This window comes from Micropterus dolomieu, linkage group LG14 (genome assembly GCF_021292245.1).
Source record: "Micropterus dolomieu isolate WLL.071019.BEF.003 ecotype Adirondacks linkage group LG14, ASM2129224v1, whole genome shotgun sequence".
Taxonomy (NCBI): domain Eukaryota; kingdom Metazoa; phylum Chordata; class Actinopteri; order Centrarchiformes; family Centrarchidae; genus Micropterus; species Micropterus dolomieu.
The window spans coordinates 16,824,122-16,840,250 of NC_060163.1; the positions used below are offsets into that span (position 1 = coordinate 16,824,122).

At 43.7% G+C, this 16,129-nt stretch overlaps 1 protein-coding gene across 1 annotated transcript in view; it reads right to left on the minus strand.

The window, feature by feature from the left end:
• Positions 1-16,129, minus strand: part of LOC123983202 (zinc finger MIZ domain-containing protein 1-like) — a 118,151-nt gene that overhangs the window by 37,822 nt on the left and 64,200 nt on the right. Inside the window, exons 3-4 of the mRNA XM_046069363.1 lie at positions 5,544-5,663; positions 119-232 (exon numbers count right to left, since the gene is read on the minus strand). Of these exons, the coding sequence (XP_045925319.1) occupies positions 119-232; positions 5,544-5,612 (183 nt within the window). The 5' untranslated portion in view covers positions 5,613-5,663. The remainder of the gene's footprint in view (positions 1-118; positions 233-5,543; positions 5,664-16,129) is intronic.

The window sequence follows — 16,129 nt, forward strand, 5'->3', positions numbered from 1 at the left end:
TCATATCCCTGAGGGAGTTATGGAAAGAGCCAATGCAGCAGTTGTTTTAGTGGTCCTTTTATTGTCCTTGAACCTTTGAGTGTGTGGCTGCAGAGGGGGGTCATGACTAGCTACTTACCGTTAGGCATCCCATCAGGCTTTGCTCAAAGGGGCGCTGGAAGGCTCTTGGGTCACCACACCAGTCCAGCAACTCAGTCGCTGCTGTTTGGAAATTTGCTGGATTTTGTAAGTGCTGGGGGGAAAAAAGGGAAAGTTTGGGAATATGTTTAGTCCAGTAAAAGATCACTGCAATACTGCAAAGAGATTATATATATATTAAGTAACCCAAAACATTTGATTACATATGGAATGTGTATTGGAAGCAATTAAAATATTTTTATTAAATTAAAATAATAAACACAGTTAACTAAAACTAAAAGAAAATAGATGTTACGCATAAAACTGAGGCATTAAAAGGATAAAAACAAATCTACAAATTAACATAACTTGTTTAAAGTTTGGACCTGGTCGGCTTAAACTAACGTTGTGACATGGTTATTTAGTCATTATAGGTGTTATACACTAATACGGTATATACTACAATTTAAATATTATATACTTCTGAAACAGATATGGAGGATGTGGTTTGGCTAACGGCTTAGTTTGCTGCCTCTGTGAACCTGGATAAGAGATGGAAAATGGACAGATTGATCGTGAGAGAGAAAATCACTTGTCGCCAAAACAAGGGTCATGGCAATAATATGATATATAATTAAAAGCACTCAGAGTGGCTTAAAAGAAAGCAGCATTTGTACAACCACATTTTCCAAAATGCATCTTTATTACATTTTAGATGACTTATGTTGGAGGTTTTAAGTATTAATGCACAGGGCTGAAGGCGTATATACCCATTAGACTCATGCTTCCACTTCACTCTTCCCAGGTTTTTGTAGCACCGCCTCAACACTGTGTGCAATAAATCTCCCTGTATGGCTGCATGAATAGCCAAGGAAGCCCTTATTTCACCAGCCGGCCCTGAGCTGCGCTGTGACTTTATCTGACAACAGGCTCCTTGACCTACAGGCACCCCTTTATGGCATTCATTCCCCAACTGGAGCCAGCAGCCCACTCAATAACCCTGTTGTCTGTCTTGTTGTAGAGCTGCAAAGGAAACTGAAAAATGGACCTCCGTGGGTCGCCACTGATTCACTGTTGGTCATTTCTTCTCTAAAAGCTTTCAAACCTCAATATGAATCACTTTCTATATAGAAGAGCAGACACACCACCTCAACTCTGCAGTAATCTATTGCCTTTGAAGAGATAATGCACACAAGCCTTTGCAGTGCACTTGTACAAACCAGGAACAAATGGACCCACACTCCATGGCATCAAAGGTAAACAGAGAGGTTTGTCAGCTTAAAGTGAATAGCTGACTTTTTACCACGTCTGTGTGCTTTGATTTCACCATCAGGGAGAAAAGGAGTAGAGGAAGTGACAGCGGTGCAGTCACTACCTCACAGTGCTTTTTTCTTGTTTGCTCTTTAGAGGGCAGCAGAGTTCAGGATTTGATAAGGCAGCTTTCATTTCAATTTACAAAGCTGGCGTTTGACAAGGGCCGGATGAAACCAGTCTTGTTTATCTTATGTTCTGTCCGAGACTGTTACCGACTCGCCCAACATGTCTTTGTTGGGGGACACCAGGGCAAGACGTGGTGGGGTTGCTGAGCATGTAAATTCTACTGGTGGATAAAGAAACACACACATCCCCAGATGCTAAATTTAGATGAGTCTGGAAGCTAGACAACACATGCAATCAGTGCACCAAGGATGGAAAGGGAGAGGCAAAGGGGGAGAATACGTAAAAGGGGGGGGGGCACACCACCAACACTTGGACTTGAAGTGATTACTGTTCTTTGCACTCAGAACAATTGGTCCCACCAGTGTGGCTGTCACATGGAGAGCTTGGCACTGCCACGCCACAGATGTTCAACCTTCTCCGGCCAAAACCCACCAATCAAACCTAAACTAGTGGCCAAGAGACCCCTTCACTCCCCCTATCTTCGTCCCCTGGGTGAGAATGATCCTCCAGCATTTACACTCCAGTCAAAGCTTGGCCCAGTTCGAGGGAAACAAAGATGGACAGGACGCACAGCATCCTGAGAATACAGCTTTCTTCAGATACAGTCATCCTCTGTAGTCAAGTCGGGAAATAACTTGATCTGCACATCTGCAGCTAAACCGAATGTGACAGCACACGCGATCTGGCAAGGACTCCCTTCCTTTTCAAATCACAGCTTTTGGTTTTACTGCTGTTGTTGACGCCCCAGAGCACTGAAAACATATTAATGGAGACAATTAACCCCGGAAAAAGAACATAGTGGCAGACAAAAACAGCTGCATAGCCGTACGGAGGAGGTTGTTTTCCAGTTTATCTTGAAATATTGACGCAGTCTGAGGAAGTGCTCCTGCAGTGAGAGGAGAGTTCATAGTTTCCGTCAAACCTCTGTACGCATCACGGAGTGGAGAGTCTGGCAGCAAACTGGCTTCCCCACAGTGAGAGGAAAACTACTGTCTCTGAAATAGATACTAGCAGTATCTATTTCAGAGCTTCCCCTAAGTGTTCACGAAGGTGCAATTCCAGGACGCGAGAGGAAAACAAACTGCCACAGAGAAACTGTGTGTTGGGGGTGAAATCAGATATCTGCTTTTATGTATCATTGTTTAAGCATGCTAGTCTGTCAGGAGGTTGAACAAGTGAACATATTTATTTTGCTGTATTACTCTTTACAAGTCATATGTTCCCTCGAGGTAGTTGGCACCACCTGAACACATCACAAGGAAACAAATACTGTCAGTATTGTTTACCTTTTTCAGATTCTAATGTAGTAGTAAGTATTAGGGGCTGTAACTAATATTTTAAAACCGATTAATCTGCTGATTCTTGGTGTCAGTCTTGTCACTGACTTCTGCCAATATACCTATATTTTAAACGAGAAATATGATGGATTGTTTATAAATTGCAAGTATCAAAATTAGTGTACTGGGGTGAAAAATAACCATGTTTCCATGGTTTACGAAGAGTTGGGTTAAGATATTGTTAATAAATAACATTATTGCCATTTCACAACAAGACGGTAATTTAAAAATTACCACCGCAATGATTTCTGATTTAACTTTCAACCCATGATTCAATCAGCCTGACAGATTCCAATTTCCTCTACTTTATCATCACGCGCAGCAGTAATTTATCATATGAGCAACAAAATCAATTTGTTTCCCTGTCCGCTGCACTGGCTGAGAGCATTCAGACAGACATGTCACATCTTCCAGAAAAAAACAACACAATGGAGCAGGCTTCATTTATATTCCTGCTCCACGTCCGTGTTGCCTTCGAGATGCCAAATTTCAGCATGTGCACACTTTCAATTAAAGCAAACAGCTGGATTGGTTTACAATATTTCCTTAATTATTTTAATGGCTTGGATATTGGACAATGGGGAGCAGGGGAAGAAGATAGTGAGTTAATTGTTCTGATCTCCCCTGATGATCATCTTTGTGTGCGGGGAGGAGAATAGACGACCGGCTGAATGGGCTCACTGCTAGTCTAATTGGCAGGACATAAATGGTATTTATTATGCGGGCCTTCCAAACCCTGATTGTCTGCGGCACAAAGCTGCCTCTATTAGCAGGGTGCTGGCTCTTACTGGTTGGTTTGAAATGACCCGGTGCTTAACCATTTATTAGATGGACTGGAGGCCTCCTTGTATGCCATGGATCTCTCTAATTGGCATGTTTACCCATGTGCTGCTTCCCCCAGTTGCTAACATTGGGACGTATTAGTTTAAATTTTTGCCTTGCGGGGTAAATACATTTAACCCCGCAACATTTAGATAGTTTACACTTTTGTGTTAGACGGATGCAAATCCCTTTTCCTGATCTGTGAACTTCAATACAGAATAATTAATTAGCTGTACAGCAGCACAGTGCGTTAAGAGAATCCAGTTTCACCTCCCATACAACTAAAGAAGGAGTGGATATTGCATATTTAATGTCCTGCCGTGAAGAAGGTAACCAGACTGAAGGCAGTGAGCGTTTACCTCACTCTACCTTATTACTTAAGAACATCAAAGCCTACACGGGCTTCCCTCTGTTTGCGCCCTCAACACTCGCCCTGTCTTGCTATCTGCCTCACCTAGTCTCTTTCTCAGTAATAACTGGGAACTCCCTGCCGAGGGTAAAACAATTTGCCATGTCCACACTTGTGTTTAAGCACAAGCCATACATTGTCCCAAAGGCCTTATGATGTACTTTTCAGGAGGTGGACCTTAAGCCCACAGCCCACAAACAAAACGGCCTGTCAGTTAAGAAAAGAGATCAAAGAGAGAGCCATGTAGCCTGGGGTTACTCGAGTATGTCTGTTTAATTCTGCCAGAGATTTGTCCCGCAGCAAACGGTGGTGGAAGGAGAACAAAAGGACTCGTCGGGAGTCAGCAGTGGTGGAGGGAGAAAGAAAGGTGATGATGGGGGAGGGAGGGGAGCCTCCGCTCTTTGACCCTGGTCAGTAACCCGAGTCCCACCACAGTCCTGATAATAAGATTGAACCCATTAGTCACTTTAGTGTGTCCAAACAGGACGACCCAGGTGCATTCTATCCATGATTGTGAGTGTGTGTGTGTCCAAGCACAAATGGCCAAAGTCTAAACTAACCCACTGAAGATCATTTAACACTTTAAAATCAATTTTGAAGGCAAACTCACCAAAACTGGATTCATATGGGTTAGATTTGTGGGTGCTTATTAACATCACAGGTCACCATCATCATGAAACTGAACTTACGGGGGCCGTGCCAGCGTGCCTCACACGTTCTGCATGCGTGCCTCCACACCGTTCAGCATAACACTACACTGACAAAACTTCCATCAAGCATCCACCTGTAGGCTCTGATTCTACATGATCCAGGGGGGGTGGGGAGGTGCTGTCCTGAGCTTCCTTGTGGGGAATGATGAGGTCAGAGTCTAGATGCCAAATATCAACGCTGTTCATGTTTACATAACACGGCCTACGTTTGACTAAAATTAAGTGGAAATTGTAGTACCATTGTGTATCTTTACACAGTTTACCACCGTGCAAAAGCAAAGTGTTGCAATTACATATCAAAGTACAAGTACTGACTATTGCATTATACTTACGGGGAGGTTTATTACATGGAAAGGGAAACTTTGTATATCTAATTTGGGGAATTTTCCATGCTCTCAGGGAAATTCCCCAAACTAGATGTTAATGTTAATGTTGGAAGATGAAATTTCCCTCCACAGTTTCAGAAGATTCTTTAACAATTTTGTCTTGCTTACACTCTTTAAAAACACAAAAAAGAAACACATCATTATCGTGACTAAACAGCTGAAAAGTTGACAAGAAGTACTACAAAACCTATGTAAATATACTTTGTTACTGTCCACCTGTTTCACATGTACTAAGTAGCATACATTTGCCTTTTGTGACTTATGTGTCAAGCCCTCACTTAATGTAACATTATGTAAATCAGACAACTGACACAACACTCACCTGTTTGATACACTGCAGACGATCATTGGTCTGCTGTATGTGTCTGTCCATCGACGGAATCGAGTTCATGTTGATTGTCCCTCTTCGGCCTCTACCTGCCAGCCATTAAACTGGAGCGCACTGCAACAGAAACACAGACACGTGTCAAAGCTCGCCTCGTCCCAGGGAAGCTGCCAATCCCATCACCACTAGGATATTGCAGTTTAGTGTGTAAATGTGTGTGTGGCGCTGTGAGCTGAGCAGGGAGATATTGATTTGGCAGGTGACAAGCACCTCGGAGAGCCCAAAGGATGACATTCCTCTCAGCTCCTTGTGACACCCTTAACAAGCCCTGGCGGTTGCCCTGAATGCTGCCACACACCTTTGGAGAGGACACACTGGATGACTTAGAGAGGATGTTTGACCATGTTTAAAGTACCTCGGGGTGAAAATGAACAGAGGTGGACACACACACACACACACACACACACACACACACACACACACACACACACACACACACACACACACACTGTGTAGAGCCCGCCAGTCTGGCAGCATTATCTCAGAAAACTGCATGAAATCCTTCCATCCTGGCCTGTGAGAACATTAACTTGGCATGTGGTGCTCTGTTTACATTACTTGGCCATTATGTAATCTTTGGTTAACAATTATCTGTACCCTGGGCCCAGACATGCTCTACATTTCATTTCTCCCTCCTCCTCCCACCGTCTCTCCAGCTACATAAGAGTTCCTCTAACAAAACCCCTTACAGCGCACTATTGATTTTGGAGCAGCAGCTTATGGAAAACCTCTTCTCTTTTTTTCTCTTTTTTTGTCCAGAGGAATAATTTTTCACAGAACGAAAACAATAAGGCTGTGATCTGACACACTACATAACATTATCACAAGTTAAAAAGTATTACATGCTACATTAAAGGTTATCAATTTTGCCCGTGGGGGTCTGATTTAATGTTGCATTAAACATCAAATACATATCACACTCTGGGTGTTGGCTATAACTTATAGAGACCTGCAGCTTCATGTGGAGAGGTAAGTGAGGTAATAAGCACATATATGGGTGGTGGTGGAAAGCCCCCCCCATCTCAATATTCCCCTCTTGCTACTGCAGGGGCATCTCTTCCTGCAGTGCATCATCTCTCACTCTAACACTCGCCCCCCGATCACTCAGACCCCTCCCACCCCCACGCCATCTTTCTCCATTACCATCACACAGAGAGAAATTTCCCTGCACAAAGTACCATTGAGATGAGGGAGCAAGAGGAGAAGAGAGAGAGAGAGAGGAGGCAGCATGCTGCACTATACTGATAATGCTCACTTAGGGGTCTCTAGCTGGATTTAACGGTAGGCCAGTAATCTACTCCACTAGACAGCTAAAGAGCTTTTATGCTACCTATTGGAGCTGCTCATGCCTGTACTTGAGAGGAGAGAAGGGCACACTAGTGCATTCCTCTCCATAAATTAGAAAGCTCATAAAGAAAAGAGACATCGGAATTGGAGGAGTTATTCCCACTCTGACTCTCTTTGCAGATGTAAAGTATTTGTTTGTTGACATTTCTGAAGTTTCACATAGATGGACTGTTTGGATTTGAGGGCGCACTAGTCGAACACCTTTGTGACTCGGCGGGATTTTGGGAGGGTTGGAAGCATGTATGTAAAGTGTATATATTTGTTTTAACAAATTTTATAAATACAGTAATTTGAAGGCAGAGAGAGTCAACAAACCTGATTCAATATTTTCTTTCTCAAATAAGAAATGTCCTGATTTCTGAGTAAAAAGGTTAATTTTAAATAAAAGAAAAATAATAAATAAAACACATTAAATATACCATTTAAAAATCTATCAGCACGTCTACTACTAGCATAGAAAAAGAAACAGCTCTGTTTTTCAGTATTTTCAATGTCACAAGAGAAAAGGCGTGTGACATTCAAAATGTTCATGTACCGACTTCCTTTACATCCCTCTGGTCTTTGCTGCTATAACACTCCCCTCAGTCCCCTCTTGGTTGCCAGCTGATACTGAGCTGATCCTTGGTGAGGGTCGCCCCTGGACCACCGTGCCCCTCAGCCACCAGCAGGTGTCTCCCTGACCCTTTAAAGGCCTGGCTTGTGGCACAAAGAAGGCGGAGCAGTGTTGCTTTAAGCCTTTACAAGCTCTACAAATCCTCAGCTGCTGCTTCCTAACAGGGCCCACTCAGCCCGGCACTGGCTGTCTGACCTTGTGGTTATTGATGAGCGAGTCGACCTGCACCCTCCGTCTCTCTTCCCTCCTGCCCTTCCCTTCACTCCCTCTCCCCCTTTCTCTCTCGATGTAATTTCTCTTACCTCCAACAGTGAGTTAAAATGAGGGGAAAGAAAGAGGCTGGGCTGCTATTCACCACCACTGCTTTTTTCTGCTAAACACACACTGTAATGATACTTCTGACTTCCCCGCACTATAAAGCCTGTGTCCACATATTTACATTTATGTCTTTCCCAAGATCATATTTAAAAGTATGAGATGGCAGTGTTGGGGAGCAATTTCATTTTCAGATATGCACTTGTTCTAATTAAACATTAGTCCTTTGTTATATCTTTAATGACTAACAAGAGCCAAATTAAAGATTAAACCCCCGATGCAGTGGAGATATGACAACAGATGCAATTATGAGCATTCACCCTATTTACACGCTCTTTTCTGTCGCACAGATGTTATCTTTTTTTTTTTTCCTGTGACATTACCTAACATGAACTAATTTGCCTTGATTCAGCAAGTTCCACCAGGAATCCTGCAGCACACTTTCAAGGGTGCGAGGGGGAAACTGGTACAGATACAACCGTTACTTGACCTTAATTTACTAAATTGCATGGCAGGCCATTACACAACAAGTTGAGGGCAGTGGATTCCTGCACAATAAAAGACACATAGGGGGGAGTGGAGGTGGGATGGAGAGTGGGAGGGGAGGAGGGAGACTAGCTTTCCTTCCCTATTCAATGGGGAGCTAAAATATATGTATTGAGTGGGAGCTATAATAAAACGAAACGGGTGAGGAGATGCAGGCTGGGAACAAATATGAAAGGCAGTGGAGGATGGCGGCAAGGTGATGGAGCACCACCGGAGGATTGGATGAAATTATCTCTTTATAATCAGGGGGCTTCTGCATGGCTGCCTCCTCCATTGCCCAGTGACAGATGAGGCCTACCTCTTCAAATGGGCTTTTCACAGTGCTATCAGCCCACCTCTAGGGTAAAACAATGTTTTTCTTCCCCCCTGTACCACCACTTTAAAAGCTTTGTTTCCACACGGCACCCCGCCGAGGACAGGATTGTTTCCCGTCGGGCAAGGTCCATGTTTGTCTCATTACGTGATCATGTTACATAAGTGTACCTTGAAAAGAGCTATGGATTTAATTTGATGACAAAACTGTGCCACGGCGGGGACTGGAAGATGGTGACACTAAATAAAGTTGAACGAAGACACTAAAGCTGAACATTATCTCCAGTAAGTAAGAGGGATTGTTTTTTGAACTGTCACAATCTCACAGTTTGGGATCTAAACATTATTTCAGACACCTAAAAATCCAACCCCGCATCTTCAAAGAGGGTTTCTAGCCTGCTAATGTAACATTGACGAGTTGTGCGCCTCTGCTCTGCAGGATGAAAACAGTCTGAGGGTGGAGAAGAGTAGACAAATGATTAGCTTTATCCCGCCATCACAGCAGAACAAATGGATCACGAACCCTCGCCGCTTTACAGTCTCTCAGCTGAGCTGTCGAGGCACAGGGAAGTGGTAAACAGATTTAATTTATTCATATAAATGGCTTGTGAACCAAAACAGTCAGGCTACTCTGGGGCTGGGCACATGGCTGCTAAAAGGATAGTTCCAGTATATTACAACGTGGGCTCTTTTTTGTTGTTAGTTAGTTTGGCTAACCAGTGGATTCTTTTAAAATCTTCATAATCACTTTATGACTGCTCTTCTATCTTGCCCTCTTGCACTTCTGATATCACTGCATCCCTATATCTCAACAATTAACTTGATGAATACAGTGTTATTATTATGGATAGGAATGATGACAGGTTTAAAGATCCTGTCCTGAGATGTTTTAAGACACAGAGTATAATAATACTCTGCTTGGTATAATCATTTGTGATAAAAGAAAATACAAATGTCACTTACCTAGTTAAAAAATTATTTAATTGACAACTATTCCTTTGACCCCGAAAATATCAAGAATCATTGAATATGCAAATATGTTCCTTTAAAAAGTTTAACTGCTAGACATAAGATGTCTTCTGCTTCAGTGAGAAGTCCATTCTCAGTGTTTGTGTGCTGGAGGTTTCAAGTTTCTACATTGCACTTGTGTAAGTTGCATTATTGGACCGTGATTGGCTTTCAAAATAGTTGTGATGTCACAAAATATCTTGTAATTTGCACCTCTTAAACTCAGATTTAGAATTTAGCACACAGAAACAGCCTTGTACCGCCAAACTCTGCACATACATCTGAACTTATGCTGGAAGGGAGACAAAGATGCAGCTTTTAAATAAAGATACATTTCTTGCCTGTAGAGGGACGCGGCAAAAGTATCGTACACAAGACGAGAGTTGGAGGGTGGCTGCAGGAGTGGAAAGACAGCAAGCCACGCTGGCCACCATCCCGACCAAACACACACACACACACACACACACACACACACACACAAATAGATCTTCTCACCTTCCCTTGAGTGCTGGACCAGCATCATGATACCATAACAACACCCTCAGTCACTCCTAATGTGTTTTACAACAACACTACAGGCAGGGTGTTACACCTCCGCAGAGCTGTGTGAAACACCCCCCTCAACCAACACACACACACACACACACACACACACAGAAATGCACACAGCTCACTAATCGAAAGCTCAAAGTACTGCTGACACTATTAAAATGGAACGAGGTGGCCTGAGCGGAGAAATCAGCATCACTCTCACACCTCATGGGGACACGTTGAGACGCGCTGCTCAAGGTGATTGTGTCCCCGCGTGTCGTCTATTGTAGGTGAATTAGGCAATAAAGGACTAATCTGTGCCATCATTGACTAGGGCTTGGTTTTTGCAGCACTTGCTTAAGGGCGATAAAGATGAGGGAGGAGGAGGAGGGAAGGAGGAAGAGAAGGGGGAGGAAGCATCTCTTCACCCTCATGATTTTAATGTGCTCTGATTCCGAGATATGTCTTGTTTTCTTCCAACTGTCGGCCGAGGCCGGCATGAAAGCTCCCCTTTAATTATCTCAACATTGTAGAGACGCCGTTTTTTTGCACTGAGGGAGGGGTGTTTAGTTTGGAGAGGGCAGCTCTAGGACTCCAGGTGTCTGCCTGGTTCTCCGCCTGGTAAGTGGCCAGGCAGGCAGGGAGGACAAAGCTGTGTTTGTTCAATGGAGGAAAAAGCAGAGAGGATGGAAATGTGCACGAATCGGCGCAGCTTCCATTGTTGCTTTACAGAATGTGCCATAATCCTCGGCAGACTCCATCCAGAGCTGGCATGGAGGATAATATGAGCTGCCTCCTGCCTGTCCCACCTCCCTGCTCTACCTCCCCTCCTCTCAGCCTATCTCCATCACCTCCCTCCTCCCTTCCCCCATTTCTCTGCTGCACACATATGGACACACAGCCACTCGAGTGCACACACATACACACACTCACACCTCCCCACATGGCTCCTTAACAGGCTTGGGAATGGATTTCTTTTATTTAATGTGGTTTGGTCTGCAGCTCCAGCAGCAACCGTGAGCGAGGGTGGGCCCGCAGTTGTGCCACTCACTCACACTCTCACTCACACACATACACACACACACACACACACACAATCCAAGGAGCCCTGTTGGTCGCTGTTCACTGATCTCTCCCTCTTCCCCTCTGTCTTTCTCCATCTCCCAATCTCCCTCTAACTCACTCCGCTCCCCCCCCCTTTCACGCAGTCCCACATTCACTCCCTCTCCCTCCCTCCCTGCCCTCTCACTTTTTTTTCATGACAGCTCACATAAGCAAGCCTCCTGGATTCCTGCGGGAGCCCCACGTTCAGTACACAGAGATTGTTCAGCCATCAGGCACATCTGCAGCGTGATTAGAAAAGCAAAGGGAGCATGGTGTTGGGGGCAGGAGGGTGGTGTGGTTGAAACCCCCACCACTGCTGCTGCTGCTGCTGCTGCTAGAACCCCCCACCCCCGAAGCAGCAGAAAAAGAAGAAGAAAACAGAGGACTGGGGATCATAGAGGGGCCTAAGCAATATCTCCTCTCTAACCAAGTGTAACGTTTCACCAAGTCTCAGAAGCCTATTGCCGCCTGTGATAAAAAAACAGAAGGACAAAGGCAGATGGGGGCCAGTCTCTCTTCACCAACGGGCCCCCACCCAACCTCCAACTTGCCTGGCTGCCGGAGCAAGCAAAGGGAGAGGATATGGCCTTAGCCACATGTAAACATGAGGAGCATCATAGTGGTTTCTCCTTCTCCTGTTTGCCCTCTACCGCCTCATCCAAACAGCTTCTCTTTCATTTCCTTCCACCCGTACGCTACTAGCAGGGGAGGAGAGTAGGGGGGGTTCAATTCCCTCGGGGCGTTGGGAGGCAGCACAGATGAGCCACATGACTGTGTCGCCTCCACCAAATGCAGAGCTAACAACTAGCCAGCTAGCCTCACGCTCTGCCTGCCTGCGGTGCTCTATCAGTCTCAACGTTCGCTGCCAAGCTCCCCTCTCTGCTCCACAGTCCTCCAGGAATTTTGTAGGCATGTGATGATGATGAAACCAGCGAGTCAGAGTGCAAACCTGCAGTAACTGTTATGATATGAGGTGAATTTGCACTCAATATCTCACAAAGAAAGCCATCACTACCTACCCTCAGTCCCTTGAAATGCTTTGTCTTAAAAATTGCCTTTGATTGTGAGTACAGAGGAAAAGTCAAAAAGGTAATTTATTTCCATTTCGAGGAGTGATACTGTTGCCGTGTAGGTGCTAACACTTCTTCAGACAACTTCTGAGTGTTTTTTCCTTTTCACCCGTTTCCTTTCTCTGCTTTCGTTCCCCCCCACTGGCAGCTCCTGGTTTATTATGCATTCAGCTCATGTGTCCCTCCTGTGAGTGGCTGTTCATTTTTCACATACCATGCTTAATCCAGCCAGCTAAAACTTTGAAATAGCGGGAGCCACAGACGCAGCCGCTACCCAGCACCAGCCATTATGAGGTCTGGGAGAGAGAGACTGATAGTACTTGGTGTGTGTGTGTGTGGGGGGGGGGGGGTTGAGTGACAGGCAAGCTGCAAGATACATGGAAAGGAATTCAAAGAAGGCTTAGAGCACAACAAGAGGGTGTGCATGTTTGTGTGTTTGCCGCCTTGCAAGCGTGTAAGGTGTGCGGGCAGCAGTGATAAGTTAGGGGCAGTTGTGTGTGTTTGTTGGCTTGTGTGTGTGTGTTTAATGGGGTTATTGGTGTGGGCAGGGGGAAGGAGGACCTCCTTGTCTCCATTGTGCCAGTGACCTTTGGCCTTTTGTGACTTTGAGTGAATGGGAGGAGAGAGCAGAGAGTGAGAGGGAGCGCTTTTAAATAGTGCATGAGCTCAACCTGCCCAGACACTGATGGACAGCAGCAACATGAGCTTTCTCTGTTTCACCGAAGACGCCTGGGAAGACATACCATCAAACTGCCAGCAATCACAATGACCTCACTAACATCTCTATTTTAAAACATTCATAAGCAGGGTTTCTATATCTTGGTTGCAAGTAATGACTGTCGTCATATCTTTAATCCAGCAGACTAGATTTTATTCTACACAATATTCTATACTTCTAGGATATATTTTTATGTAATTTATCCATTTTATTTATCTATTAGGATTTTAACATTGCATTTTTGTTTTAATTTTTATGAATAGAATTCACATTACCCCTCTGAGCTCATTTTTAATGTTGATAATTCATTTTTTAAACATTTTATCACAAGTCAGCACACAGCCTGTATTTTCTTATATGCCCTGTGTTTCGCAGCTCTCCTGGTCAGGATGTTCCTGTTAAAGATAGTTTCTATTCTGTGGAGCACCATCAAATACATTACAACAAGATTTTTTATAACTTTTTAAAGAAAAAATAACAGTCTTCCTCTTGCGAATAAAAAGTTGAATTCCCAAGCACTCAAGGGGATTTGCTGCGACAGCCTTACCAGTAGCTTATGGTGGCTAATGTTAGCTCAAATTAGCTGTGCAATTGACACTGCAAGAGTCAGTTGGTTTACTTGATGACCCCTTCTAAGTGCTAATGCTACACTGTGTTTTAACATCTAACATTATCATGTGCTTTTCAGATTGTGGCCAATGTTCAGCAAAAGTCTCACTTATAATATATAATATAATTATATAATATATTATTATAATATAATAATAAATTATTGATTATAAATCAGTCTAATTAATTGCAGAGCAAGTATACAGAAATTTTGCTCTTTTCATTAACTTTCTCATGCTTTTATGTCCAAACTTTCAAGGACCTACATCCTCTGAAAAAACAATCCTCTCCTGCACTCCGCAGACCTGCATTGGGATTCTATATCTATATATATATACACACATATCTATCTATCTATCTATCTATATCTATCTGCAGATTGTTTGATAACCTTACTGAGCGGACTGATCCTGTGTTAACAGCTTGCTCGTATCTGCAGCCATCGGACCCTCCAGGGAGAAGCCTCTCGTTCCACAAATGTGCTCAATTAAAAAAAGAGCAGAGTGCTTAGAAAGGGGCAGCGAGGGGCCATTCCCTGCGCCTGTTTGATCTGGATTTCCTAATTGGTCAATGACAACACATTACCAGACAGGCAGCAGTTCGGCTTCTTCCCCCACCCGGTCCATGACCAGGCAGAGTGTGTCTGTGTCTGAGTGTGTTTGTAAGTAATGGAGGGGCCAGGGTCTGCTGCGTGGGAGGGGGGCTGATTTAGAGGTTAGGTAACACAGGGTCCTTGTGGAGCTGTGGAGGGAGACACACAAACACACACACACACACACAGGCATGTGATGAATCCCATGCAACAGATAGACCTCCACCTCCCCTCCTTGGCCTCTGATCGAGTCCACACCACACCGCTTGCACTGCTCTAATTTGCCAGAGATTGTGGGCTGCCACATTTTGATTGCCTTTGTGTAAATGAAGCGGGATGCCTCTCATCTCTGTGGCTGTGAAGAATGCCAATGTGTCTGGGGAGAAAAAGGAGATTCTCTAGGGGAGTAGACTTAGCAGAGTCCTCAATCGAACAGCAAAGACATTTATTCAATATTCTTTTTGAGCATAGCTTACCCTCTTAGTGCAGGCATCCTGAATTATTTCATTAAATGTATGTTATTTCATCCATCCCACTGTTTGGTGCTCTTTGTGAACAGCACAGAAAAACTAAAAGCATGCTAAAGAGCATGCAAGTAGTCTCAGTGACGCGGATCACATGTTTGTAGAACAGTATGTCTCATTTTATATAATCTTACAGCAGGCTAAAAATAGCATCAAATGAATATTGGATGCTAGGACAGAGGCGTTACGCAATTCACGACTTATGCTGTCAAATGAAGCAATGACAGCCCCGTTCGTTCACACACACATACACACACAAACATCACATAATCTCTTTCATACATGCGAAAGAAAAAAATATAGATAGCACAAATTCTTTATAATGTGAAGGGGTTGTTTATTTATACCATTCTGTGTCATCAAAGGGTGCTTTAAGCTTATTCTAACACCCAAACTGACATATCACTGCATGTATAAAGCAATGGTAAGCTAGAGAGGCTTGCTTGGCCATGTCATTTGTATACCAGTATATCAAATCATTAGGTTCACATTAGAGCTGCTGATTATTTTCATGTTTGTTTGACTGAATCAGTCTACAAAATGAAGTAAAAGACAGTTAAAGATATCCGCCAGAAGTCCTGAGAGGCCATGCACACATCTTGAAGTTGCATGTTTTTGACCAGAAGTCTGATAAGATATTTAATATGTAATAGTATAAAGCAGGAAAAGGCTGTGAGACTCCTCAACTCCACCTCATCCTCTGCACCATGAATAAATGACATGGAACGTTTGTTTTGCACATTACCATACCACTGCTTCTGTATAATATATATGTAACAGTATTGTTTTTATTTTTATTTCCTTCTAATTTTCAATATTTATATATGTTCTGTGTATGTAGCGTGAAGGGATCAAAAACTTTAATTTCTTTGCGCAGTCTTGTGAAAGCTAAAACCAACAAATGGCATTTTTGCTTGACAAATGATGATGAATGAAAGATGAATAAATTTCACGTTTACTGTTCAGTCACTAGTTCACTTTACTATTGAAGAGAGGGCTTATTTACCTGTGGATCGATGCCTTGAATAATATTCCTATCTTGCATGTTCATGGGTGTAATTTAGCTACAGCACTGTTGGCATACAACAGAGCTCCATATCATCCATCAGGGAAGTTGAGGTAGCTTGACAGGTGAACATAAACAATGCCACCTACAGTAGCATTTCTAGAAGTGTACACACACACACACACACACACACACACACACACACACACACACACACACACTGTCCAA